Raw genomic sequence first — 27,599 nt, 5'->3', positions numbered from 1 at the left:
GTCTGGATGCTGTTTATCCAGCATGAGATAATTCCTCTAAGTGTTCAGAGAAGATGAACACCACTAGGAAGATACTACAGATGAAAGGATAAGAAAGTCTTAAAGTATGGCTACCTTGAGTAAATTGCTCAGACAGTACAGATTAGGGATTAAAATGAAATACCTGTCCAGCAGTCCAGCAAAGTGTGTCATGTTTTAAGTTTCAGATTCCTATCACATACGTTAGTGTTTTAAGTATTTTTCGATGTGGGTTTATGAATCTTTATTTTTAAGTATTTAATTTGTGAAGGAAGTAAATAACCACCCTACAGTTGGTTCAGAGAGACTTCTTCGAGGACCCTGTTATTCCTTTTGGAGAGGCCCAGACATGAGACCCTCCTAAAATTTGTTTATGTAATTTCCCCCAGATTCAAGATGTGGGCATAATGAGACGCTGAGTTCCAATAAAGACTGATCTGCTCTCTTTAAAAGTTCAGATGAATCTGCAGATATATTTATGTATCTCTCTCTCTCTCTCTATATATATATACTTATATCTATATCTATCTATACATACATATATATATATATATATACTTATCTCTCCCAAAAGAATATAAACTCGCTGAGGGCAAATAGTGTTTCATTTTTGAGTCCCCATGACTTAGTGGCTGTCTCTTAAATGATTTGTTCCAATTATAGTACCAATTAAAGAAGTTTGGTTGAGTGTGAGAAAATTTGGGGAGAAAGAACACCCTATTATATTTGCAAAGTCTCCAAGCTTACCTGAATTACTATATTTTTGCAACACATATTTTTAGTTTGAAACTCTCGTAAACTCGGCACTTCTTACGCATCTAGCTGCAAGACCTCTCCAAGGGTCACATTCCCTAAGGACACTAGCGTGTTCCACCCAAAGGGGAAGATTGCATGCTGGGATTTGTAGTCAATGAGGAGGCCTGGATTAGACAAGGTCAGCAGTCTTGGTTCCAATAGATTTCTGTCATTCGGATTTAGCCGCAGAGCCTTCCCGTCCCTTAGACAGATGCAGTGGAAGCTTACGTACGTAATCAGGTAACTAAACTCCACCCTGTTCCATTCATTTCTTCCCCCGGAGATTTGACAACATTTCGCACAGTGCGGCTGCCCACTAGCACCACAGCGATTCGCTCTTCTTCTGCCATGGGTGGAGCCTAAAACATCCAAGATGAGGATTGGTCAACCTGGAGGAAGCGGACGGAGTCACGCGTCCCGATTCACTCACTACAAGGATGACAACGGCTGTAAGTCCCTTTAACAACTCCTGCCCTATCAGACCTAAGCCGCGGAAAATCTCGCGATACGTTTTTTGCCAGGAGAGAGACGCACTCCTAACGATCGAGGCCAGAGGAGGGAGAGGGAAACGGGTGGCGAGGACTGGAGCCGAGAAGGGACAGGTCAAGGAAGAGGCGTGTGGAGACCCAGTGGGCTTACTGCGCCACCCGGTTCCAGCCGCCGAAGAGGAAGTCACCCTCCCCACTTCCCGGCCCCCCAGTGCTGTCTGCTCGTTCCCCAGCAAGTGCCCGACCTAGAGCGGCGGCCCCTGCGCGGGTGGTTCCGGAGCGGTCTGGTGCGGGCGGTGACAGGTGCGCGCGAGAGCTGCGCGGCGCCCCCTGGCCCCGCCCCCGCCCCCCCCCCCCCCCCCTCTGCTCTGCCCTCCCCCCCCCCCCCCCTCTCCGGTCCTGCGCTGCGCGGCTCGGGATGAACCGCGGGCCCCGGCGGAGCGGCTCCAGGTCTGCGCGCTCGCCGCCGCCTCAGGTCTCGAACCCCGCTCGCCCCTAAGAGGAGCAGCCGCCGTCGCCCCCTGCACCAGCAGCCTCGGGCACGATGCCCCGGCCCCAGCTGCGGGAGTGAGGCCGGAGCGAGCGGCCGCGGGGGGCAGTGACGACATGAACCTGCACCAGGTCCTGACCGGGGCCGTGAACCCCGGGGACCACTGCTTCTCCGTGGGCAGCGTCGGCGACCAGCGCTTCACGGTGAGTGGCTCTCCGGGCCCTGCCGTCCCCGCGGCGGCGGCGGCGGCGGCTGCCCGGCCTTGGCGCGGCCCTGCGATGACAGCCCGGCGGATGCCCCCAAAGCCCGCGGGGACCCGGGTGAGGGGCCGGGCGGGAGCCGGGGCCGAGGCATCGGGGCGTCTGCTGGCGACAGGTGGGAAAGAGGGGAGGATGTTGGACGGAGCCCGAGCCGGGGGCGGGGGGTGGGGTGGGGAGGGATGCTCCGATGAGATGCAGGGGGTCCCAAGCCCACGTCCGACACTTTGGGAAACCTCAGCAGTCCCTTTGGCGCTCGGGGGGCTGTTTCTGCTATGAAGTCATGTGCCTGTTGCAATTTAGAGTGGGTGTCTCAGAAACAATCGTTACTTGTTTTGTAGTTAACAATAAATTCCAATGTAACATACATGGGAAGAAACAGCTGTGTGGAGAGAAAGACCTTTACATATTTTTCCAGATACTTTTAAAGGTGGCATATAATTCAGGAATGATGATGAAATGTGTGATATGTGATTTCCAAGAAAATTAAAACAAACTTGCTCGCATTGAAACAAAGGTTAAAAGTTGTACTTAAATACAATCCTTGATACAGTTTGAATTCATATTAATTCGTACAATAAATCGATACAGATTGAAATGAATTTTAGAGTAAAAGTTAGTGTTGCGAGTGTTCACCTAGAGCAAGAAAAATTCCATAGATGACTTTTTGACCTGGTTAAGTTGACTACTTAAAACTATTATTTTTTTTCCATAAATATATGGAACAGAGTAAAGCAGAATGTAGTAGTTGGTTCAGCTTCCATATTATAATTTCAGGAGAACTGTGCCTTTATCCACCTTTGACTTTTCTGTGACTTTCATCAGCCCCTGGGATACAAAATATTTTCCTAGGGAGAGCAATATTGGAATTCTGCACTTGTTTCATTTAAACTAGATATTTTGTTTCAAGAAGGAGCAGTTAACTTTCCCCTCTAAGAGATAGGTTTGCACTTACATAGATAAATCAGGAATCGATAGATTCTAAATATATTCTTAGATTTTTGAACAGAGGAAACTGTTGCCCTAGATTCAATAAAAAGATGAAATGGCATGGCTGTAGTCTTCAAATGTCTCCTTTCAGATAAAACAGTATCTGAGGAACATGAATGTAGAAAAAGTTATAGGAAGGTTAGTTGTCCAGCTGCCTTTTCTAGTGTTGATTAGTTTGTTAATTCTCTTTTCTTAATTGTTTTTTCAAACATGTTCTCTAAGAAGGCATTCAGAATCTGTTCAGTCTTTGGTGTCAACTTTATATTATGAATTTTAAGTGATCTGTGTTTGGGTCACTCTAAAAAGCTCAATGGGGACCACATTATCATTTTTAAAATAAACATTTTAATATGCACAATAATGTATATACATCGCTAAATAGTGATAAATCTTACCATCCATCACAGCAACCAAGTCTTTGGCCCAGGCTGTGGTGATCTTTTCAGGATGCCTACTATAACCTTTTCTTGCTCCTATTTCATTGTCTCTTCCTAATCTTGGCACTAAATTTATGCTTGGTTTATCTTTCTCATTTGCTACTCTGACTCCAATACACTTTCTTTAAATAATACAATGGACCTCCATTACAGGAATCACGGAATTTCATGTTTGGGAATGATCTCAGGCAATCTAGTTCAATCCATACCTGACCTGACCAAGAATCACTTCTATAGCATCACCAACAATTGGTCATTTAGTTTTCACCTACTAGAATTTCTAGTAGGGGAGAGGGGAAACCTGCTATTCATAAGACTGTGCCTTCCTCTTTTGGATAGTTCCAATTGTTAAGTTTCAGCCATGAGAAGATGGATACAAAAATATGATTATGGTCCTATATTAATAATGTCAGGAACACTAAAACTTAGGTAGCATTTTCACAGGCATGTATCTAAACAAATGCCCCATGTTGAGTCTACTTAACCTTCTACTTAGGTTTTGGGGTCACCAGCATATTAGACAGGATGTGATTTTCTTTGGCTATGGGTTTACTGTTCAGTGTTTGTCTATACTTCCTAATACCTACCAGGTTTAGTATCTCAATCCCAATCAGAATGAATTGTGCCAAAGAAACCACACACAGAAATACTTTTTCTCTAGCATTTTCAAACATGGAAATTTTTTTGTTATTTGGGTACATCTAACTATGCCACATAAAGTGGTCTGTCACCCCTTCATTTTTTCTCATGTCCTTTTGGTGCCTTTTCGAAGATGGCATTTTCAAAGCTAAGTCTTGAACTTACATATGAATTTATTCATGCTCTGGCTTAATTGTAGTTGAAAATGTAAATGGTATTTATGAGCAGTTGACTGAGCCATTTGTATTTTTGGAGATGACTTTGGTGTTTCAAAACAAGATACAACATTTCTGTTCTATTGGACTAACATTTATTAAGCACCTACCAAAATATCTCTTCTCCAAGACTATTGGGGGTGAGAGATTGTATGATATATACCCAAATAAATACATAGCAATATAAAGTAATTTCAAGAGAGGTAGAGTGTCAGCAACTCAGTGATGAAGAAAGGCCTCATGGAAGTGGAACTTGAGTAGGAGAGAGGAGGAGATAAAAAAAAGATGTAGAAATAGGGTTGAGAAGACCTGGCAGCTGATTTGGATTTGGGGAGTGAGGGAGATGGAAGAGTCAAGGGTGGTTCCAAGGTTGCAAACCCTGGTCACTAGAGTGATAGAGGTACTCTCAAAAAAATAATAGAAGATTGGAAAAGGGATGGATTTTTGAAGCAAATATTAATTCCATTTTAGAGACACTGAGTTGGAGATAACAGATTTGACATTGATGTAAAAAAGTATAGCTTGCAGTTAATAATATTGAACTGAGTTTCAGGGGAGATTATGACTGGAGGTATATTTTATCATCATCATCGTCATCATCTTCTACTTCTTTTTCCTTTGGGAGTTATCTGCAAAGAGATAATAATATAACCTATCTGAATTTGATTTGATCACCAGTGCAGTAGACTGCCCATATCAGGTGACAAACAAGCTTGAACTAGGTTGATACACAGTATCTTGTAGATTAAAAATTGTTTGCATTGACATTTTATTTTCACATATCAGTCGCTTCCTATTAAATTCCTTCCTACTGTGTCTCCTTGAACCTTAGTACTTTTGCATCAAAAACTACCTGCAGAGAGTGCACATTTGTATAAATGGGAGAGTAGTCATTGATGTTTTCTTGGTTGACTTTTTTTGTTATTATTAATAAGGTCTGATATTTTTTCCAAGCTTTAGTACGGCTTCAGTATCTTCCTGTCCTCCAGATACCTTGTATGTTGATTCCTCGGTGTCCATGGTATTGTGTTGTTTCAAGCATAAATTTCTTCTATTTATGCGCTTGGTCTTTGGCTGACCATCTCAGCAGATAGGCTAAACCAGATTGAAGGTAACCCATAAGCCTTAAACCTATCAGTAAGTTAGGGGGACATCTGTCCCAAGTATGTAAAGAATTCCCCTGGCTGAATGGGCAGATGAGAACAATTTGTTCCAAAAGCCACAGAGGAGGCCTAAGTAGGCAATATGGAGCACTGTACCCATCGCCAATCATCCTGACTTTTGTTTTGCTGCTAGATTTTGATGACTCTGGAAGAGAGTGAGGATGATGACTTTGTGCAACTCTGCCTCACTTAAATCCAATTCACATTCAAATCAAGACATCACCCATGATGTCATTGGTACTATTGGAAAATGAAGGATGAACAGCAACAACCAGTAACAGGTAGGATGGTTGGACTAGAGACTGTGAGAAGGAGAGTAATTGTAAAATTATATTGGAAAAGTAGATGAAGCTGGATTGTAGATGATTTTAAATGCCAGATTGAGGAGTTTGCATTTTATCCCAGAAACAATTAGAATCCATTTGGTATTTTTGATTGGATTGATAATGTCTGATATTTGAGTTTTCTAGGTGACTTTGGTGATATGTAAATCTCCTTTCTCAGATTAGTAGCCCTTTCAGTGGTTTAATCTGTAACCTGATTTAGTTTATCTACAAGGCCTATTTAACAAAAGCTTGTTTCTTTAAGGGATATAGGATTATGACTCTGCTTAATTAAATTTGTTAAATATGGGATTATGACTTTTGTAATGCCCATGGCCACAGCACACTTCTTTCCTGTTGCAAGTTTAAGTCCTCTGTCTTATAGCCACTAATACTTACTCAAATTGATATGGCATAAACAGCAGGGATTAGGATGATGTAGTTGAGGTTAGAAGAACAATTTCAGTCTGATTGTGGTGCTGCACCATGACCATGGTTAGCACCAAAGTCAGCCATTAGGACAGAGTCAGTCTGAGTTACCCCCATGTTTTAACCTTTCTCAACTTTTGGGTCTCTTTAGGACTAATCCCATCTCCTGTAGACTATTCCTATTACCTGAGGGTTACTACCATCTCTTTAGCACTAATTTCATCTCCCAGTGATGATCTAAATGGTGAAGAGCTAAGAGATATTAATTCCACATCCTCATTGAAGGGTCTGCAAATCAGGATTACTTTACCCTCATATGTAAATTGTTTTATTCCATGTTGAAATTTTGAGGGCCCACTACATCTTCCTGATGCTTTGTTTGCCTTCCCCATTCCAACTGCTTGATGCCTTGGAGTATATTAAGCTTTTTGTCTTAAAATATAAATATCAAATACAAGTATCAATTAACATATCTGCAGAACATAGATTAGAGAGGGCTAAGGCTGGTACAGGGAGACCAATTAGATTGTAGCAGTAAGTCTTTTGGTAAGAAGTGGTGAAGGCCCTGAAAGGATTGTGTAAATGGAGAGAAGGGGATAGTAATAAAAAATGTTTGGATATAGTTCAAACAAAACTTGGCAGCTGATTAGATATGGAAGTTGGGAAAGAAGAAGGTGGGAAGAATGATTATAAGGTGTAAACCTGGGTAATTGGAATTCAGATACTATGGGATTGGAATTTCAGAGAGAGATTTGTGTTCAATAGATTTGAAAGGTATTTGCATAGAGATAATCTTGAACCTATGGGATGACTTGAAGAGGAAGTGGAGAGATAGGCAGTTAGCCCATATTTAGTGGGAAGAAAGTTGATATGATCCAGCAAAGGACACCAAGAAAAGGGCAGTTGGAGGAATAGGAGGAAGATTAAGAGAAATCAGTGTCTTCTTGGAAACCAGGAGGCTAAAATGTTTAGGAGATAATGGATAGTGTCAGAAATTGCCGAGAGTTCACTTTAAAAGCCACAAGACTAGCAGATCATCCATGATCTTGAAATATGTTGGTTGGAAGCCAGGTTGCAAGGGTTTGAGAATTGGTGAGAGTCAAGAAAGTAGAAGTATTGAATATGCTTAATTTACTAAACCAGGAAACTACATTCGTGCAATCTTATTTTTGAAAGATTTCCATTAAGAAAAAAATTTTTTTGCATGGTTGTTATAGGAATGTAAATTTTAAAGATATTCCCTGTCCCTAGGTTAAGTGCACCTGGAGCCTGTGGTCGGAGGCTTGTTTTTCAGGAACGCCCACAGCTTGGTGCTTTGTCATTGGACAGTGGGTTAAGAGGGTTGTTACGTTTTTCTGACCCAGGAGAAGGCTATATAATCTCTAATGTGAGACTTTGTTTTGGGGCTCAGTTTGAGAAGTGTTGTGTGATTTGACCAGATGAGACTCTGGGCATCTTGTTGAGAGCCCCCCAGCTTTTAAAATCCAGATGTTGATGCTTCCCTCTCTGGTAATTGACTAGGTGTGGATGTAATAGTCAAGGCAGTTGGAGGCCTGTCTCCTTGTTTTTCTGTTTTCTTGTAATTTCTGTATACTTTGTATACTCTGAAGTTCAGGGTGCTGATTTTTTCCCCTGAACAAGGTAAATGATATATTTGATTGATTAAAGCAAGATTGTTAACCCATTTCTAGTTGATTTCCTTCAGAAAAGCAGATCTAAGAACCTGTATTGGCAGCCACCCTGGGGACGATGGGGTGCTTGCTGCTACAATGGTTTAGTGGTTAAATTGCTGAGCTTCATTAAGCTGGGAAATATAGGTGTCCTCATCACCTTGTTCCCAGATGGTGTCAGCTAAGTAAAAATTTGTGGTATATAAAGTTCAGTTCAGCATTATTAGTAGAATAGCTTGTATTCTTCTCAATCAATAAACATTTATGAAAACATTTTAACATCAATAAACACTAAACATTAATTAAAACATTTATTTATGTGCCAGGCACTGGAGCAATTTCCATTTCCTTTTCCAGATGAGACAAACAGGGCTATGTGACTTGCCCAGTGTCATGTAGCTTTTTAAATATTTGAGGCCAGATTTGAACTCGTGAAGATGGGTCTTCTGACTCTGGGCCAGACACTCTCTATCCATGGCACTATCCTAGCTACCTCATGACCCTAACAAGATTTCCCAAATTTACCATTTCCTAAGTAATTCTTTGTAATGCGAATGTAAATTTTAAAGATCTTCCCTGCCCCTAGGCTAAAGTGCACCAGAAGCCTGGGGAGGGAGGCTTGTTTTTCAGTAGATACTTTTTGATTGGCCAGTGGGTCAATAAGGTTGTTACATTCTCTGAGTCAGGAGAAGGCTATATAAGCCCTGATGTGTAGCTTTGTTTTGGGACTCACTTTGAGAAGTGTTCTGTGATTTGATCTGAATTATGGGAAGCTGTTGTTGAGAGTCCCCCGGCTTTGAAAAACCCAGATTTGGAAACCCAGATGTTGACTGTATGGATGTAATGGTTGGACAGTTTGGAAATCTGTCTACTTGATCTGTTTCTGTCTTCATAATTCTGCCTATATGCTTTGAAGTTTGGGGTGCTGACCTTTTTCCCCTGAACAAGGTAAACGATATATGTCTGACTGATTAAAGTAAGCTTGTTAACCCATTTTAAGTTGCTTTCCTTTAACAAAGCAGATCCAAGAACCTGTATGGGCGGCAAACCCTGAGGACGCTTGGGGTGCTTGCTGCTACATTCTTTTTTTTCACTTTTTGGAGGGCAATTGGGGTTAAGTGGCTTGCCCAAGGTCACACAGCTAGTTTTTGTGTTAAGTGTCTGAGGTCGGATTTGAACTCAGGTCCTTCTGACTCCAGGGCCAGTGCTGTATTCACTGCGCCACCTAGCCACCCCCTTAGTAATTCTTGTAATGTATTTGCTACCAAAAATACATAAGTAGTAATGGTTAGCTCTAAATATACTTTCTCTTATGTCTTTAATAGTCTCTTACATTTATTCAGCACTTGTAAGTTTACCAAAAAAAACCCCAAAACTTCTTATGACAACCTTGTAAAATAGATACTACTATTATCCTTATCATTTTACAGATAAGACAAATGGAGGCTGAGAGAGATTAAATGATTTGTCCACAATCACATAAAAATGGAGGAAGTTGGGACAAGTAACATGAGTTTTTCTGATTCCAAGGCCAGTGATCTTTCCACTACTAAGCACTGGTTTGTGGTCTACCACCATTCACCTTCGAGATTCTCATTCTTAGGATAAAGAACACTAACAAAGTTGATCAGTATTATATTTGATTTAAATGTCAATTTCTAACATTTCTGCTCATGGCTAGTTACATAATAGTTGCTAGAAAATATTTGATGTAAAAATATTTATGTGAAATGTCTTTGGTTGGCCCTGGGATTTGAAGTCAGAGGACCCAGATTAAAATTCTAGCTCTGATGTCTACTACCCATGAGATATTAGTCAAGTCATTTAACTTCTCTGGACCTCTCTTTCCCCATTTCTAACTTCTCAAAAAAATTTATTCTCTTGTATATATTAGATTATTAGCTGTTAATTTAGTTTAAACAACTTCTAGTGTTGTAGGTCTTTTGATCATAGAGCATATAAAAGCTGTTAACACCATTTGGAGCTTTGAAATGTTTTATTTCTTAGAGGGGCTAAAATAAAATAGGGTAGTTTACTGCTGATTCTGAAGTAGCAGTGAAAAATAAAAAGCATTAGCCTAAGAGTCAGAAAACCTGGATTCAAATCCAGCCTCTGACTTATGCTACTTGTGTGACCATGGGCAAGTCATCTAATTTCCCTAGGTCTCAGTTTCCTCAACTGTAAAAAAAAAAATGCAGCTCTAGATCCCTGGTCCTGTGAACTGTTCTGCAGTGAAGTACTTATTATTTTGATCACTGTACAACAAGACAAGAGAAATAGGAAAAATATTGTCACAGATTATTTTAGAAATATGTAACTATATAAATGCTTTAAAGATTTTTATTCTTAGTATATTACATGTCTATGTATAAATAAATTTACTGGCTTTCACTTACGAGAAATTTAGTGAATCGATCCAGTAATAGTATCTTCATGTAGGTTATCCATTTTTTAGATTAAGTAGAGAAAATTTCAGATAGAAGGTTGATCTCAACCCAGGGTAGTACTGTAAGTCTGGGGGACTCCCTGGCTGAGGAGTAGAGGTCCTGTGGAGAGGGCAGTAGTGTTTTTACTGTTTTATCAGCTTACATGTAAATCTTTGCATTTTCTATTGGGTAAAATAAAGCTTATCACCTATGTCATGTATTGTTACCCTGAATTCATAAGAGTTGAGGATCAGAATTGAATGTCTCATCTAATTCTTCTTTGAAGTCTCTTTTGTTCCAACAGTAGACCCTGACAGTGCTTAATTAGTTTAATTTATTTTAAAGTGAACAAAGGTTTATTTATTAAATATATATGATTATCACAGTGAATATTTTTGATTGTGTACAAAGACGATTGTCTCAAATATTCAGTAGCTTTGTAGATTCATACACCTAATAAATGGCAGCTTTGTCTTTCTGTCTCCTATCCACTTAAGGGTGGGAGTGTGTGTGTGTGTGTGTGTGTGTGCGCGCGCACGGCGCATGCACGAAAACTGATGCTTATAGAACCCTTTTCAGAAAAATCTTTTTAAATCTATAAAATGCTTAAGATTACAAGGAAACCAATTATATTGAAATTCAATTATCAAAATATTAGGAAAAAAAAACAAGTTTTATAGATAAACAGACCATCCAACCACTTAATTTTATGTAGCTGAGATCAGGGAAGAAAAGTCACTTTACTCAAGGTCACACAGGTAACGGGTGTTAGAGGTAGAATTTGAACCCAGGACTTCTGAACTCCAGGAATACTTCTTGACAACATACTACCTTTTTTGGGTAATTCTCTTCTTCTTTTTTAGTTCTTTTCTCATAAAAGATGTTAGCACTATTTCAGTAGCTATTTACTAATTGTTCAGTTTATGTTGTCAAAGCTCCCAAAGTCACTAATCTGTGAATACCTTTTTACCCATTGTTACTACATTTTAGCAGTACTTTTTGTTGTATCAGAGAACTGGAAAATATTTTGTGTCCATCAACTGGGGAATGACTAAACAAATTACAGTGTATAAGTGCAGTTGAATGTTATTGGCAATGAGAAATAAGAAAAGGATGGATTTAGAGAAATATGGGAAGATTTATATGAACTTAGGCTGAACAGAACTAGGAGAACAATTTGTAAAATAACAAGAGAAAGACAAATACATTTGAAAGATTTAAGGCCTGTCTGATAAATGCAGCCACCAACCACAAATGCAGAGGACTAATAATGAAACTTACTAGTTACCTCCTGTGCTGTTGTGAAATGCATTTTTAACACTATGTGGGGATTGGTTTTGTTTAGCCTTCTTTGTCAAAGGGCTTTAAAAAAAAAAAGGATTGAGGGAAAAGGATCTAAGTGATAGTGATAGAAAAAAAAGAAGAGTTATCCAAGCATTTAAACACAGAACACAATAAAAGGAGGTTGGGGGAAGGTACTGAAAGGCAAGATGGTGATTGATGTTATGAAGATGCATGGGCTAACAATGAAAAAAATGTCTATGTATATGAATCAATTCTAGAGGATACATTCTAGGGGAGGAACGTATCAGTTCTAGAAGATTAGGCTAATTAATTAAACTAATTCTAGAGGTAATCTTTATATAGTAAGTCCTGTATTATCTTTATTTTGTCATCGGTGGCCAAAGTGATTTTCTCAAAGCATAGGTCTTTAGGATGTCTCCCCCCACCCCCACTCCAGTTGAAATCACAGCTTGACTAATTGGGTCCATTACAAATTTGTTACCTGATCTCTACAAACTCCAGGGGCTTCCTGTTACCTCCAGGAGCAAATACTAAGGCTTCTGTATGGCACTGCAAGCTCTTTTCAACCTGGTTCTTCCTATCTTTCCAGTCTTCTAATACTCTAAGGTTCTGTTACTCTGGCTTTCCTATTTCTTGAACAAGACATTCCATTTCCAGACTGTGCATATTCACTAATTATCCCCCATTCCTAGAAAGCTTCCCTTGTTTCTTTCAAGTCTTAGTACAAATTCTGCTTCCTACAAGAAACCTTTTTAATTTAATGTCCTGTTTAATGTTAATTCCTTGCTTCTGAGATTATCTGCTATTTATTCTTTATATATCTTGCTTGTATGTTGTCTCTCTCATATCGTGAGCTTGAGGGAAGGGGCTATTTTTGCCTTTAAGTGTATCCCCACAACTTAACACTGCCTAAGGGCACGTAATAGATGCCTGAATAAATACTTGTTGACTTGACTTTATACGGCTCTACTCGCCTCCCATTTAGCTACATTGACCTATTTGCTGTTCCTGGCACATGACCCTCCATCTTCTGTCTCTGTGCCTTTCTTCTATACCTGGAATGTTCTCCTTTATCTCTTTTGAGTTTTCTTGGCTTTCTTCAAGCCTCATTTCATATCCTACTTTATTCATGAGGCTTATCATGATTTTTCCAACTATTAGAGCTCTGTTCATATCTTGTATATACCTGCTTCTTTAAGTGTTGTTTCCCCCGTTAAAATGAATGCTCTTTGAGAGCAGGAACCTTCTGTGCCTCAGTGTTTAGTCCTGTACCTCATGAAAACTAAACCCTTAATAAATGATTTCTGTTTATTGATTAAGTTAAACCACAAAGAAAGGTACCAACTTGTAAGTGTAGTTTTCAGATAGCTTTTCCTGAAGCTCTGGACCTGCTTTATTTTTGTCTCATTGAAGAATAATTTTTAAAGTTGCTTCAAGGTAACTTGAATAGTAACTGCAGGAAATAGTAACTACAGGAAACATTTATAGACTGATAATGATTTATAAGAGAATTTCAACAAAATGACAAATGAAAAATCAAATATATTAAAATGAAATTAAAGTTGATAATATGCTATTTCTGTCGTTATAATTGTATCTGACTGGTGAATATTGAAAGGAAATTTTCTTTTAAAAAACAATCATTCATCAATCATTTATTAAGCACTCTGTGTGTTCCTAGGTACTGTTCTAGGTATGAAGACAAAAGTCCCTGCCTTCAGAGAGTTTACATTCTAAAAAGAGTTGGGGAAGATATAAAGTACAGGATGTATTTTAAAAATCATATAAAATAGACACAGGGTCACTTTTGTGAGAAAGACACTATCTTGTAGAATAGGGAGTATTATCTAATAAGGTTGGGAAGGTAGGCTAGAGTCAGGTTTTGAAGGACTTTAAATGCCAGAAAAGGAGCTTATATATGATTCTAGATAGTAGGGATCCCTTGGAGTTTCTTAAGTAGGATAGTGATAAGTTCATACATGCACTGGAGACAAGAGATAGTGTCATTTGGGAGGAACAGCAAGAATGCCATTTTGGCTGAATTGCAGAGAGTATGAAAGGAAATAATACATCATCTTGGCAAGGGAGAGTGGCTTCAGATTGTAAAGAGCTTTAAATTCAGAAGAGGTTATATTTGATCTTCAGTGTAATAAGGAGTTTGTTAAGTACTCTATAGAGAGAGGGTTATGTGATATAGTCAGAGCTGTGCTTTAGTAAGTCCCTTTGGGATCTGTGCAGAAGATGGATTAATTGGATTCAGAGTTCTGAGAGACATGAGATGGGGATACCAATTAGACAGCTATTGGAGTATTCTAACTGAGGGGATAAGGGTCTGGACCAGGGTGAGAGCCATATAAATGGAGAGAAGGGGAAGCTTCTACAGAAATGGAAATGACTAAATGATGCTGGATGAAGTCACAACCTGATTAATTGAATCAGCTACAAATTTGTTATCTGATTTCAACTAGGACCTCATTAAAGGGATCAAATCCCTACTTTTGCCTAGTTGATTGTCATCTTTTCCACAACTATTGTTCTAAACTTTGCCTTTAATGAGAAAATATAGACTGTTTTCTGAGTTTTCTTCTGCTTTTCTGTACATCTCAGAGTTCCTTGGCATTACCTCTTCCTTTATTCCAGCTGCTGAGGAGAGAGTAGTCCTTTTCTTCACTGAGGCCAGCCCAACCCTTCTTCTTGTACATTGATCCCATCTATTTGTGGGCCAAGACTTCTCAGGCCAGTTCAAGTGATTCCAGCTTCAGATTAGAATGAAATTTGCTAGGTAAACCATATATAACATTTTATTTTAATAAGTTTATATAACAATAGGATGGGAAGAATATTCAACAAAGATATGACTTCTCATCTCCATCCAGAAAAGTGCTTGGTCAATTGCCTTAACACAAAAAACAAACCATGTGACCTTGGGCAAGTCACTTAACCCCAATTGCCCTTCCCCCCCCCCCAAACAAAGGATTTTGATAACTTTCAATATGATTGACTTCATAATCTTCTGCATTTTATTTTATGTATTTGAAAACATTATTCTGGAAAAGGGCCCAAACCCTTCAACAGACTACCAGAAAGGTCTAAAATAAACACAGATATTAAGAACCCCTCACATAGGGAAGAAAAGAGGGCCAGTACAGCACATTGGGGAATACTCACAGTTAGGGGAAATAATATAATTGAGGAGCCAGGAAAGAGACTGAGAAGGAGTGGTCATATGGGTAGGGGGTTGTAATGTTAATGGAATATACGATCTTCCCCTCCCATTAATAGGCCTCACATGGAGCCCAATAAGGGAAGCTTGCTTAGGAGAGGCTTGCTTGTAGGAAGGCTTTCACACATTTTGTTAATTTCTAATTAGACACTGAGGTCACCAGTAGTTGTTTGGTCAGTAGTAGTGACTTACTCAGTATCAGTTCGTCAAGCCTGAATAGTGTGTATTATTTATATATGGGTCTTTTAAGTCTTACTTTGCTAGGAACTTAGATCATTGATTCCAGGCTTAGTCCCCTGGGCAAATTACCTTATTTTTTCCAGTTAGTGTTTTTTAATTTTCTATTGGACTTTTATTTATTATTATTTTTTGTTTTTATAATACCGAGATTTCCTGTCTCTTTGTTTTCTCATTGGCTATGTCCCTTATGCATAGAATGCTGTTCAGCAAAACAAATCAGCGCATTTTTTTTCAGTGTTCCATACCCATAGCTCCCCACATCTTCCAAGAAGGGAGGTACATTTTTATATCTCTTCTTTGTGACCTAAACATGATCATTATAATTTCACAGAATTTAGTTTCAATTTATTTGTTGTTCTTTCCATGTATATTTTTTGGACATTTTGTTTACTGTTTTCCTACTTCTGGCATTTTTGCTTTTCATCAGTTCATGTACATTTTCCCATGTTTCTCAGTATTTATAACAGTCATCATTTCTTAAGGCACAGTTACATTCCTTTACATTTATGTACCATTATTTGTTTTGCTATTACCCAGTTGTTTCTATTTCTTTGCTGGAACTTCAAACAAAAAAAAATGCTACTATAAATATTTTGGTGTGTGTAGGCCATTTCTTTTTTTTGGTTTGTTTAGTTCTTTGTTTGATCATTGACTTCTTTGGGATATATACTTAACAATAGGATCTCTGGGTCAAAGAGTGTGGATATCGTAGTCATTTTGCTTATCATAATTCTAAATTGGTTTCCAGAATGGTTGGATCAATTCACAGTTTCACCAACAACATTTTAATGTGTATATCTTTCCATAACCCATCCAACATTGACTATTCCTGGCTTTTCTCATCTTTGCTAATTTGCTGAGCATGAGAGGAAACCTAAAAGCTGTTTTAATATCAGTTCTCTTTTGATTAGTAATTTGAAGTAATACATGTCTTATTAAGATTCTTTTTTTGTGCTTTTATTTTGTTTTTTAAAGGCTTATGCTTCTGGATGTGATGTTGTAATACTGGGAAGTAACTTTGAAAGGTTACAGATAATTCCTGGAGCTAAGCATGGGAACATTCAAGTAGGATGTGTTGATTGTTCGATGCAACAAGGCAAGGTATGTATAAAAGATGTATTTAAATTTATTATTGTTATATTTTGTAAGTTAGTAGTTTCAGAAGCATGTATATCTGATTGATTGGATGCTTACTTTTCATGAAAGTGTATTGTATATGAAAATTCCTTTGCCTGATTGGAATTAATTTGGATGGCTTAGAAATTTAGCTTTCTGGATGACCTATTCACCCATCATTGTGTTATGGTTACCCTCTCTGAGTTGTATAGAGGAACGATACTTTGTGTCTAAATATCTACAGGTCTAGGATAAATATTGTTGTAAAAATGAATTTTAATTGAAGGAGAAATAAGAAATCACTCTTTGGTCCTTTACTAAACGAGCATAAGAGGCAGCATGGTGAAGTGTATAGAGAAGCCATCCTTGAAGTTAGTATGGTCTAGCATTAAGTTTTAACCTCTGATAAATAACTGGCTGTGTGACCCCAAGAAAGTCACTCTAAATTGTGTAGATAACTCTTTAAGATTATATATTGTTGAGATGGTGTTTTACCTGCATTGATAGAAGGAATTAATTCACTTGATATGTTCTCTATACCAAAGGAATCACAGGCCCCTCAATCAGTCAGTCAAGTATTTGTAAAACATCTACTGTGTCAGCTACTGTGCTAGGCTCTGGAGATACAACTGCAAATAGTGAAACAATTCTTAATCCACACTGAGTTTATATTCTTTTTTTTTTTTTTTAAAGCAATTGGGTTTAAGTAACTTGCTCAAGGTTACACGGCCAGTTATTTCTGGGTGTGGTGCTAAGTATCTGAGCCCAGATTTGATCCCCAGGTCATCCCGACACTGGAGCCGGTGCCCTTACTCGCAGAGCCACCTGCCTGCCCCTGCTGAGTTTATATTCTAATGGGGGAGACACTAAGTACACATAGTATGAAGTTAAAAAATACAAATATACAAAATAGTTAAATCCAAAGTAGTTTGAGAGAGAGGGCAATAGCAGTTATGGGATAGGAAGGGTTTCATGTAGAAAATGGTGCTTTAGCTACATTTTAAAGGAAAAGAATGAAGTGGAATTAAGGAAGACTACATTCCAGGAATGGGGGCTAGACAGTGCAAAAACACAAAGAAGGGAGATGGAGTGTGGTAAGTAAGAGAGACAAGACTAGTTTTGTCAGATTTTAGAGTATGAGAGGGGAAGTAACATCCATAAAGGCTGGAATGGTAGACTGTAGGCAGTTGATATAGGACTTTAAAGCTGGAAGGACCAGACATATCAGTTGATGCAAAATGTCATAATTTTACTTTGAAATAAAAATTTTCTTCCTACTGCCTCTATATTCTTTGCCTCATGGATAAAAAAAAATACACTATTGTATTGTTAATGTATTTTTGCTTAATGGGAAGATCATTCCCTACCATTAATAGACCTGTGTGACCTGCTTAAGTCACATGGAAGGCTAAGTCACATGAGTTTGAGTCATATGAAGCCTGTGATGGGAGGAGTTTGCTGAATGGGTAGAACAGGAAGGGGTGGAGCAGGAAGGGTGGAACAAGAAGAGGCAGAGCTGGAGCAGAGCCCAGAGGAAGTTGGTCAGAGTAGTTAGAGCTGAGGGAGAGAAAGAAAGGAAGCAAGCAGTGAACTGTGAGTGTTGTTTGTGGGAAGGCCCAATCCTGGCTTGGGGATGGCAGTGCCCCCCTGCATTGTTATTGTATATAAATGTCTTTATTGCTATGATGGATTTGGCTTTCTGGTGTTGAGATTCAGCTTTCTGGTATTTGAATAAATGTTTTGGTTCCGTCTTCCATGTGGAAAGTCTTTTATATTTTGTTATTCAGAATTATGCTGGCACATTCATAGGCACTGTGAATATCGAGTTGGCACTACAACTGTCAATTGGCAGTTTGTTCTTTCAAAATATTCTTAAATTTTAGGCCTTTTGTTGTTAAATGTTAAACAGTGGAGTCTATATTTTATCCTAGAGACAGTAGGAAGCCATTAGAGTGTGCTGAGTTTGGGAGTCACATTGTCATTTTGGCACTTAACCAAAATTACTTTGGTAGCATCTGTGGTGAGAGTCTTGAATCATAGAAATAAATTAAAAGGCGATTGTGATAATCTGTACGAGAGGTCATAGTGGTCTGAACTAAGGTGATAGCTATGTGAGTGGACAGAATGGGTCAAATGTGAGAGATGTTGTCAAGGTAGAATGAGCAAGATTTGGCAGTTACTTAGATATGTGGGGTGAGGGAGAGTGAAGAACTCAGGATCATTTCAAGGTTACAAATGTTGAAGCCCAAGAGGAGGACTTCAACGGAAATAGGGAAGTTTGGAAGAGGGAAGGATTTAAGGGAAAAGATAATGAATTTAGTTTTAGATATGTTGGGTTTAAGATGTCTCTTGGACATCCAGTTTGAAATGCCCAGTAGTCAGTTGCTGTGAATACAAGTATGAAGAATGAAATAACCCCTACTTTCAAGGAGCTTACATTCTAATGGAGACAAATATGTACATATAAAGATATATAAATAATTAACATAAAGTTAATAAACATAAATATATAGTAGTTAAATACAAAATATTTTGGGAAGGAGGACACTAAAAGTTGAGGGAATCAGGAAAGACTTCATACAGAAGATAGTGCATAAGCTGTGTCTTTTAAGGAAGAAAAAAGAGACTTTTTGAAGCAGAGGTAAGAAAGGAGTACATTCCAGTCATGCGGGATGGTTATGGTCAATAAAAAAGCATTGAGAGGAGAAATAGAATACCGTGTATGAGAAACAGAGAAAAGACCTGTTTGATCAGATCACAGAATGCAGTGAGACTGGGAAGGTTGGGACTGGGTTGCAAAGGACTTCAAAAGCTAAATCAGAGGAGTTTATTTTTTATCCTAGAGACCATAGGAAGCCATTGGAGTTGATTGAATAAGGGATTCAGGTCTGTGAATATGGAATAATACTTTGGTAGCAGGATGTAGGATTATTTGAATAGTGAGAGATTTGAGCCAAGGAGATGATTTAGGAGATCACTGCAGTGAGAGATGATGAGGGCCTAAACTAAAGTGATAGCTTTGTGAATAGAGCAAAATGGTCTGATGGAAGAAGTTATGGAGGTAAAAACATAATCTGGCAGCTGATTGGATATGTTGAATGTTGAGAGTGAGAAATTGAAATTACAAATGTGGGATATTGGAAAAATGGTGGTATACTTCAAGACAAAGGGAAAAGGGGGAAGTTTTTCGGGGGGGAAATAATGAGTTCATATTTAGACATACTTAGTTTAATGTCTCTTTGACATCTAGGAGTAACTTGAACTGGATATACACATCTCAGAGGTACCTGCATAGAGATGATAATTAAACCCATGGCATCTGATAAGGTTATCAAAAGAGCATTACAGGAGTGGCTAGGAGGTGCAGTGAATAGAGCACCAGCCCTGGAGTCTGGAGGACCTGAGTTCAAATCCGGCCTCTTACTTAACACTTACTAGCTGTGTGACCTTGGGCAAGTTACTTAACCCCAATTGCCCTGCCTTCCCCCCTCCAAAAAAAACAAAACAAAAAAGCATTAGAGTAAGGATTCTTAAACTTGGAGTCTGGGAACTTTTTAAAAAAGTATTTTGATGGGGCAGCTAGGTGGCGCAGTGAATAGAGCACTGGGCCTGGAGTCAGGAGGATCTGAGTTCAAATCTGGCCTCAGACACTTAACACAAAAACAAGCCATGTGACCTTGGGCAAGTCACTTAACCCCAATTGCCCTCCCCCCCCAAAAAAAAAGGATTTTGATAACTTTCGATATGATTGACTTCATAATCTTCTACGTTTTATTTTATGTATTTGAAAACATTATTCTGGAAAAGGGCCCAAACACTTCAACAGACTACCAGAAAGGTCTAAAATAAACACAGATATTAAGAACCCCTCACATAGGGAAGAAAAGAGGGCCAGTACAGCACATTGGGGAATACTCACAGTTAGGGGAAATAATATAATTGAGGAGCCAGGAAAGAGACTAAGAAGGAGTGGTCATATGGGTAGGGGGTTGTAATGTTAATGGAATATACGATCTTCCCCTCCCATTACTAGGCCTCACATGGAGCCCAATAAGGGAAGCTTGCTTATAGGAAGGCTTTCACACATTTTGTTAATTTCTAATTAGACACTTAGACACTGAGGTCACCAGGGTTATTGTGATTCAGATGTTCCTGTGATTTGGTCAGATGAGACACTGGGGAGCCATTAAGGAGACTCACGTGGGAGGGGGGTGCCCTGTTCAAAAACCCTGATGTTGGCACTTCTCTCTCTGGCAACTATGTATTGCCTTAGACAGTTGGATCTGTCTGTTGATCTGTGCTAAATTCTCAGACAGTTAGAAGCCCTGACTGTTGGTCTTGTATTTTCTTTGAAGTTCAGGGTGCTAACTTTTCCCCTGAGCTAAGTGAATGTAATTAGAAAAAGATTGTTGACCCCTTAAACAGCTATCTTTCCTAGTAAAGCAGATCTAAGAACCTGTGCTAGCAGTCATCCTGGGTATGTGGTTGGTGCTATTGGGGTGAGCCAGGAATGAGTACTGTCATGCAGATCCAGAGAGGGAAAGGTGGTTGACTGTGTCAAATGTAGCAGATAGATCAAGAGGGATCAGGACTAAGGGAATTGGCAGTTAAGAAATTATTGATAAATTTGGAGAAAGCAGTTTCAGTTGAGTTATCAAGTTTAAAGTCAGAAGAAGTTGAAGAATGAGTAAAAGAGGAAATGGAAAAATTCAGTGAATACAACTTAATTTTTTTCCTTCCAAGAAGTTTATTTTTAAGGAATAATTTTGGTTATTGACTATTTTATAAAAAATAAGCTCTATTTGATTGGCATTTATTAAGCACCTACTGTATGCAAAGCACAATGCTAGGGATAGTCAGATAAAAAGCAAATTAATGTTGCCCCCCCCCTTTTTTTTAATCTTTTTCATTTAGCAGAAATTCATTTTCTCCCTCTCATTTGTGAAAAAAGGACAAAACTTTTATAATAAATATGTGCAGTCAAACAAAACAAACCCTTGCATTAGCTGTGTCCCTAGAATATGTTTCTGCTTCCTTCAGTCCATCACTTCTGTTCTCATTGATTCTTATCATTGATCGGAGTTCTTAAGTCTTATAGATAACTTTTTAAAGGAATTTGACTTAGAAAGGGAGGAGAAATATTGAACAGCAGCTTGAGGGGATGGTAGGGTCTAATAGCGAATGTTTTTTAAGGATGGGGGAGACTTGGAAATGTTTGAATGCAGCTGATAAAGGTTAAGGAGTGGGGCATGATTGAAGATAAAACCTTATGAAGAAGAGGAATGAGTTGAAATTAAGTGTTCATATAGAGGGGTTGACCATTGCAAGGAGAAGAGCCACTCTCTGACAGAATAGAAAAGATGAAGAGAGAATGAGAGGTGTTATCAAGGGATTTTGAGGTGAACAGGAAGCCCATGTTGAATGCCTTTTTTTTTTTGAAAAGTAAGAGGCTAGAGCCCCAGCTGGGAGGGGAGGGGGAGTGTAAAGAAAGGCCTTTAGCAGGAAAGATATTTGGAATCACTTCTGTGGGGAATGAGAAAAGGAGTCAATAGGAAGACATATATATAAAGACTGCCTTACAACAGTGATAGCCAAGTTGTGGTTAGATAGCATGAATTTTTAATAAGCCCAGCACCTAGTCAGCTTGGTTGTAGGATCTCTAGCTTCCATTCAACAGTTTACAAGCAGCAGTAGAGGAGGTACAAGAAATTCAGTGGGAGATGGAGCAGCTAGGTGTCACAGTGAATAGAGGACTGGCCCTGGAGTTGGAAGGATCTGAGTTCAAATGTAGCCCCAATGTATCAGCAATGCCATATTCACAATGCCTATAGAGATTACAAATATGCTGATATAATTATCCATTACAAAATACTTCATGTTTGCCATATGAGGAAATAAACTAGAAAATTTATTAAGAGACCAAAAGACTGAGTCCCAAAACCAGAAAGTGAAAGCCATCAGAGTAGTTATGATATTGGCACAGGTAGATAAAGTAGAAAGCACCCACATTTTCAAGCCTTTAAAACAGAACAGGCTACCTCAGGCAAAGGTCCTCCTCTCCCCACACACAGCAACCACCCAGCGTCCTGGAAGCGCGCTCCCAGCAGCTCTGGCCCCTGGCAGTCCTCAGCAGGAGTCCTTAGCAGAAAGTCCTTAGCAGTCCTAACTCAAAAAGGGCTTTGCGCTGCCACTGCCTCTGCTGCTGCCGCCGTCACCACCACCGCCAGCCAACGCAGGAACGCTAGCTTGGCTTCCGCTTCCTCTTGCTCCGCCCCTTCCTGCTACATCAGCAAGTCCAACGGGGCATGGAAGATCTTTAAATCCCATAACCCTTACACCCAGGCACTTGGCACACTTACTAGTGTGTGACCTTGGGTAAGTCACCTAACCCCCAATTGCCTTGCCTTCCCCCTCCAGAAAAAAAGAGAGAGAAGGGATGGACGTTTTAGCAATACTAGGTTATAAGAGAGCTCCAAAGGACTCATGATAGAAAAGACTATCCACATCCAGAGAAAGAATTACTGAGTCTGAATGCAGATTCAAGCAAACTACTTGCTCTTTTTCCCCCTGTTTTATTTTGTTTTGTTCTTTTTTCTCCTTGTTCTTTCCATTGGTTATAATCCTTCGTTACAACTTGACTAATGTTTAATGTGAAGGTATTTGTAGAACCTATATTGGATTGCATGCTGCCATAGGGGGAGAAGGGGAAGGAAAGGGAGTGGGAGAAAATTTGGAACTCAAAAGCTTGTAGAACTGAATGTTTTAAACTAAAAGTAAATTAATAAATATTTTTTAAAAATCCATTGGGAGAAATTCAGGGCTGAGGTTTGGGAAGAGAATATAGAAGTTGGGGAGGGGTAGGGATCCAAGAACAGAAGACAGTGTAGGGTTGATATGGCTAACTGTAGTTGAATTTGGGAGGTAAGTGAAGTAGGAGCATGCCTGGGTAATGGCCTGAGAAAGTACTTAGGGGTGGAGAGAATGGAGGTTTTGATCAGGCAATAGAACAAGTATGGGAATTGTGATGCATAGGGAGTGGTGGAATACTTGGAAGTTATGGGCAGATAGAATATTAGAGTTTCTAATTAGGGAAGTGGAAAATGGATAATGGCAAGATCTAGTGTGTGACCCTTTCCTATATGTGGCTGAGGAGGAATGATGGAGTAGGTCATGATGAGATTGAGGAAATGGAAAGTTAGGGAGCATCTACATGCCTATTAAAGTTCCCTAGTATAAGTCAGGAAAGAGTTTGAGAGGAGATCAGAATTGTAAACTGGTGCTGAACTTGAAAGAGAGGAGGTGGAATGCCTTTGATCAATCTCATAATTTTAATTGGGTGGAAAATTTTAATTTGTGGACTTCAGGAGAAGAAAGGTTATCAAGTGAACAAAACAAAGGGGGAATCTGAAGTGAGAGTAGAGAGCAAGAGTATTCTGATTTCCCCTCCTGGACTGGCCGGACCTGTGGTATAAAAGAAGGTACAGCCAGTGTTCCAAAGAAGAGCCAGAGATGCAGGATCATCAGGAGAAAAGCCAGGTCTCTGAGTTCTGATATGTGGAAAAAGTATGAGAGAAAGAATGAGTTTGATAAAGGGGAGTTTGTTCACTATGGAACTGGACTAGAAGAGCTAGCTAGGCAAGATTGGACTGGGATAGATATGGTGGTTGAGGCTGAGGTACATGGGACTGAGAATTTGAGGAGAGGCCAGGGGACAGCTTTCTCTTTCTACGTGTTTGTGATTATTACTGGGATAGGGAGAGAAACTGGAGGAGCCATCGTGGTAATGGTGGAAGAGAAGGTCATTATTTCTAATAGGTTCTCCAGAGAAAGCAGGGCCAGATGTAGGTATTTTCTTTCACCTGGGAGACTGGAGGAGGGATCTGGAGGTTATGGGGTGAAGTGGATGGCGAGCGTCTGGAAAGATTCTGAGCAAGTGTTTAATCGTTGTTGTTTTTTTTATTTATTCTTTACACTGAGTCATGAGGAAAAGTATAATTTTGGCATAGGCTATCTTTGTCACTTTTAGAGGGCAGACAGCCTTTATCTTTGTATAACTTTGGGTTTGTATTGAAATACAAGCTAAACAAATATTCTAAAAATTTGGTGCTTATGGGAGACTGGAATAAAGTTAAAATAGCCATCTGTACTGACACACATTCTGTGAATCTGAATTAATATAACACAACAAGCATTTATTATTCTCTAAGTGCAAAGAAATGCAAAACACTGCCCCTGTTCTTTAGGAGCTTGAAGTTGAAGGCGGGAGAAAACAAGCAAACAGCTACACACAAATGAGATAAATTAGAGATAATTATCTCTTATGGTGCTAGGATTGAGGAGCATTAAACGAAAACATGTTTTTAATCTTGATTAAGTTAATTGACTCTGAAGATTCAGAAATGTTCTCTAGACCCTACCCTCTACCCCATTCCAATGTCAAATAACCAGAAAGTTCAATTTAACAATTCAGCAATCACCTGCCTTCAGGAACCTTACAGTCTCTAGTACACCATTCCACAGACCTCAACATAAAGTGATTTTTACCTAATTTAAATTTGCAATGAATGTAGGGGAGGAAATGAGGGAAGGAGGCAGGATGCTGACCATGTTCCCGGTGGAGGGAGGGCTACAGCCTACACACCATTCAAAGACAAGTTGGGGAAGCTGGGGACAGAGAGGCAAGAGCAGGACCAGCCATATAGGGTCCTGGTCTGACCTAGAGGAAGAATGAGGGGAGGGCAGTGACACGTGGGACACAGACAGGAGAGGACAAGAGGACAGGCATGGAGACAGAAGTACCTGATTGCAGAAGGACGGAAGACAGATGTGGGGTGGGACAGCAAACAGTTATCTTTATTTTGTTTTGTTTTGGTGAGGGGTGGGAGGTAGGAGGGCAGGAGCAAAGAAAAAACACTGTACTGTAAAGCTAACATAGGTGTGCTTTTTCAGAATGCAGATTTCTTTCAGAATTCTTTACATAAAGTAATTGCATAATGTGAATTTATGTAAAGTAAGAACTGTCTGTGTTGATCTGAGGTACTTCGCTCCTGCTGGCCTAGTTATAGACTGCCTATAGTAGAGAAATAGTATCATCTAAAACATTGTTTCTTCTCTTTTACATACACCCTTTATAGCATACCTTTTATTTATGCCATTTATTTATGCCATTTATAAGTAGTTGATGCTTGAGAATTGTTTTTAAGTAAAATCAGGGTTCCCCTTTATGAAGTTCCTCTTTTGGTCAATTATACCACTATTCTCTTAGTCACCTTGGTTCATAACCTCAGTTGTCTTTTATTACCCTCTTATTCCATATTTTTGCAGTGCTATGGAAATAATTCTGAGTTTAGAATCTCAGAAGCCTGGGGTTCATATGCCAACATTTTCACTACTCCTTGTCCCTAAGTAGGTCACTTCATGTCTCTGAGCCTCAACTTCCTCTTTTTTTAGAGTGAAGGGGGTTAAATTAGATGAATCTCTGAGTTCCCTTTTCCACTTTGAACTCTTTGTTCAGTTTAGTCAATTTGGAACGTGCCTGTCTTAATGTTTCTTATATCCATTACTGTTCATTGCCATCACCTTAGTCCATACCTTTAATGACTAAACCTCTTACTGTATTGCATAGTCATAGGTGGAGGAAGGTAAGTGATTTCGTCAGGAAAGACCTCAAAATTATTCTCACCTCCATATGCCCTGATAATTTCTTCTGGTTCTGTTTGGCTGAGTTTTCCTTGTTAGGTTTTCCAGAGGGGCAACATGATAAGGCAGAAAAAACACTGGACATAGACTTACTTGTCATAGGACCTGGAGCAAGACACAATCTCTCTGAGGCTTAGTTTCTACATAAAACGTAGATGATAATGCTACATGGGGCTATTATGAAGAAAGTGCTCTGAAAACTGAAAAGCCCTGTATGAATATTTGCTATTTTGCTATATTTGCAGTTGCCCTGATTTGCACTTGGGTGCTGTTTTTCTGCTCTGACATAGTACTGTGGAAAAGACACCGGTTTTGAAATTTGAAATCCTTGGCTCAAACCCTGCCCCTGAAATCATTATCCCTGTGACTTTAGGCTCTTTGACCTTTGGACCTGGAGTTACTGCTTCATCTAAAAAATGAGGGAGATAATCTATTAGTCTATTAGATAGTCATTAGATAGTCTCTATCTTCTCTTTTACTTTTAAATGTCTAATCCTCTGACCCTTACATATTTGTTTTTCAGTCTCTTAGTGGCATCTTGCTTCATGACCTCATTTGGGGTTTTCTTGGCAGAGATACTGGAGTGGTTTACCATTTTCTTTCCAACTCATTTTACAGATGAGAGATGAGGCAAATAGGGTTAAATGACTTGCCCAGGGTCACACAGCTAGTAAGTGTCTGAGGTCAGATTTGAGTTCATGAAGATGAGTCTTCCTGACTTCAGGCCTGACACTCTATCCACAGCAACACCTAGCTACCCCATGACCCTAACATATTAGTTAGACAGTGTAGTTAAGGATAATCAGAGCCCTGGGGAAATTGACTTACACATCCCTTACTCAACTAAAACTAGCTTATCTCAGGGTGTTAATTTATAAAAAGAGATATTTCATTAGTAGGACAGTCAATTGAGAAACCAAATGAAGACCAGTTGAAACCAAATGAAGTTTGTTTGGCAAATGTATGGAATCAACATAAGGGAGGTACTTTAAGGGAGAAGTCTCTCTGTTAAGGACCCCTTCTGTTAATGCTGTATAGATATTGCCTGAATGTAGAGCCCTTTTTAAAATTACTTAAATTGTTCCCTTTATTCTTTGGCTTGCACCAAAATTCACATAAAATGATCTCATATTGAATTATGAAGTTAGAGTCTAGGACATGTGATTAGAGTCTAGGACAGCCCTCTAGGTCCTAAATGCAGCCCTTTGACTGAATCCAAACTTCATAGAACAAATCCCCTTAATAAAAGGATTTGTTCTGTAAAACTTAAGACTCAGTCAAAATGCTGCTCCCAAGGACCTAGAAGGCCACATGTGGCTTTGAGGCCGCAGGTCCATCCCCGTCCCGTCCCCCCTCTTTAGAAACTACATCCCTCCTTCAGTACTTACTTTGGCCTATGGAAGAATGTATTAATACCACCTGCCACAGTGTTCCTACTGGGTTCTTTTTCTAATTCATGTTGGAAAATGTGAATACCTGAATGATCTGAGATTTTGTCAGCTTGAGGTGGAAGAAAGCACTGAGGTATAGATATATAGCTATAGAGAGATTTAGTGACTTTCCCAGGGTCATACAACACTCATGGATTACTCTAATCATTAGAAAGCTTTTACTAATATTAACCTAAATTTTCTTATTTGCAAATTCTGTTAGTTTGAACCTATGCTTAAAATTCA

At 39.2% G+C, this 27,599-nt stretch overlaps 1 protein-coding gene across 3 annotated transcripts in view; it reads left to right on the top strand.

Moving 5' to 3' along the window:
• The first annotated feature begins 1,675 nt into the window (after window positions 1–1,675).
• The window catches only part of DMXL1 (Dmx like 1), a 153,682-nt gene continuing 127,758 nt past the window's right edge, over window positions 1,676–27,599 (top strand). For 2 of the 3 annotated variants that reach the window (XM_069087834.1, XM_069087835.1), the window contains exons 1-2: window positions 1,678–1,994; window positions 16,084–16,209. In XM_069087834.1, the coding sequence (XP_068943935.1) occupies window positions 1,908–1,994; window positions 16,084–16,209 (213 nt within the window). In that variant the 5' untranslated portion in view covers window positions 1,678–1,907. Of the gene's footprint in view, window positions 1,995–16,083; window positions 16,210–27,599 lie in introns of all 3 variants that reach the window. The other variant, XM_069087836.1, reaches the window with a different exon arrangement.

This window comes from Petaurus breviceps, unplaced genomic scaffold, assembly GCF_028583685.1.
Source record: "Petaurus breviceps papuanus isolate PSGF00001 unplaced genomic scaffold, PetGlider_PUasm1.0 183, whole genome shotgun sequence".
Lineage (NCBI taxonomy): Eukaryota > Metazoa > Chordata > Mammalia > Diprotodontia > Petauridae > Petaurus > Petaurus breviceps.
Note: the sequence above shows the minus strand (reverse complement) of the source record. Positions and strands in the feature narration are given on the sequence as shown.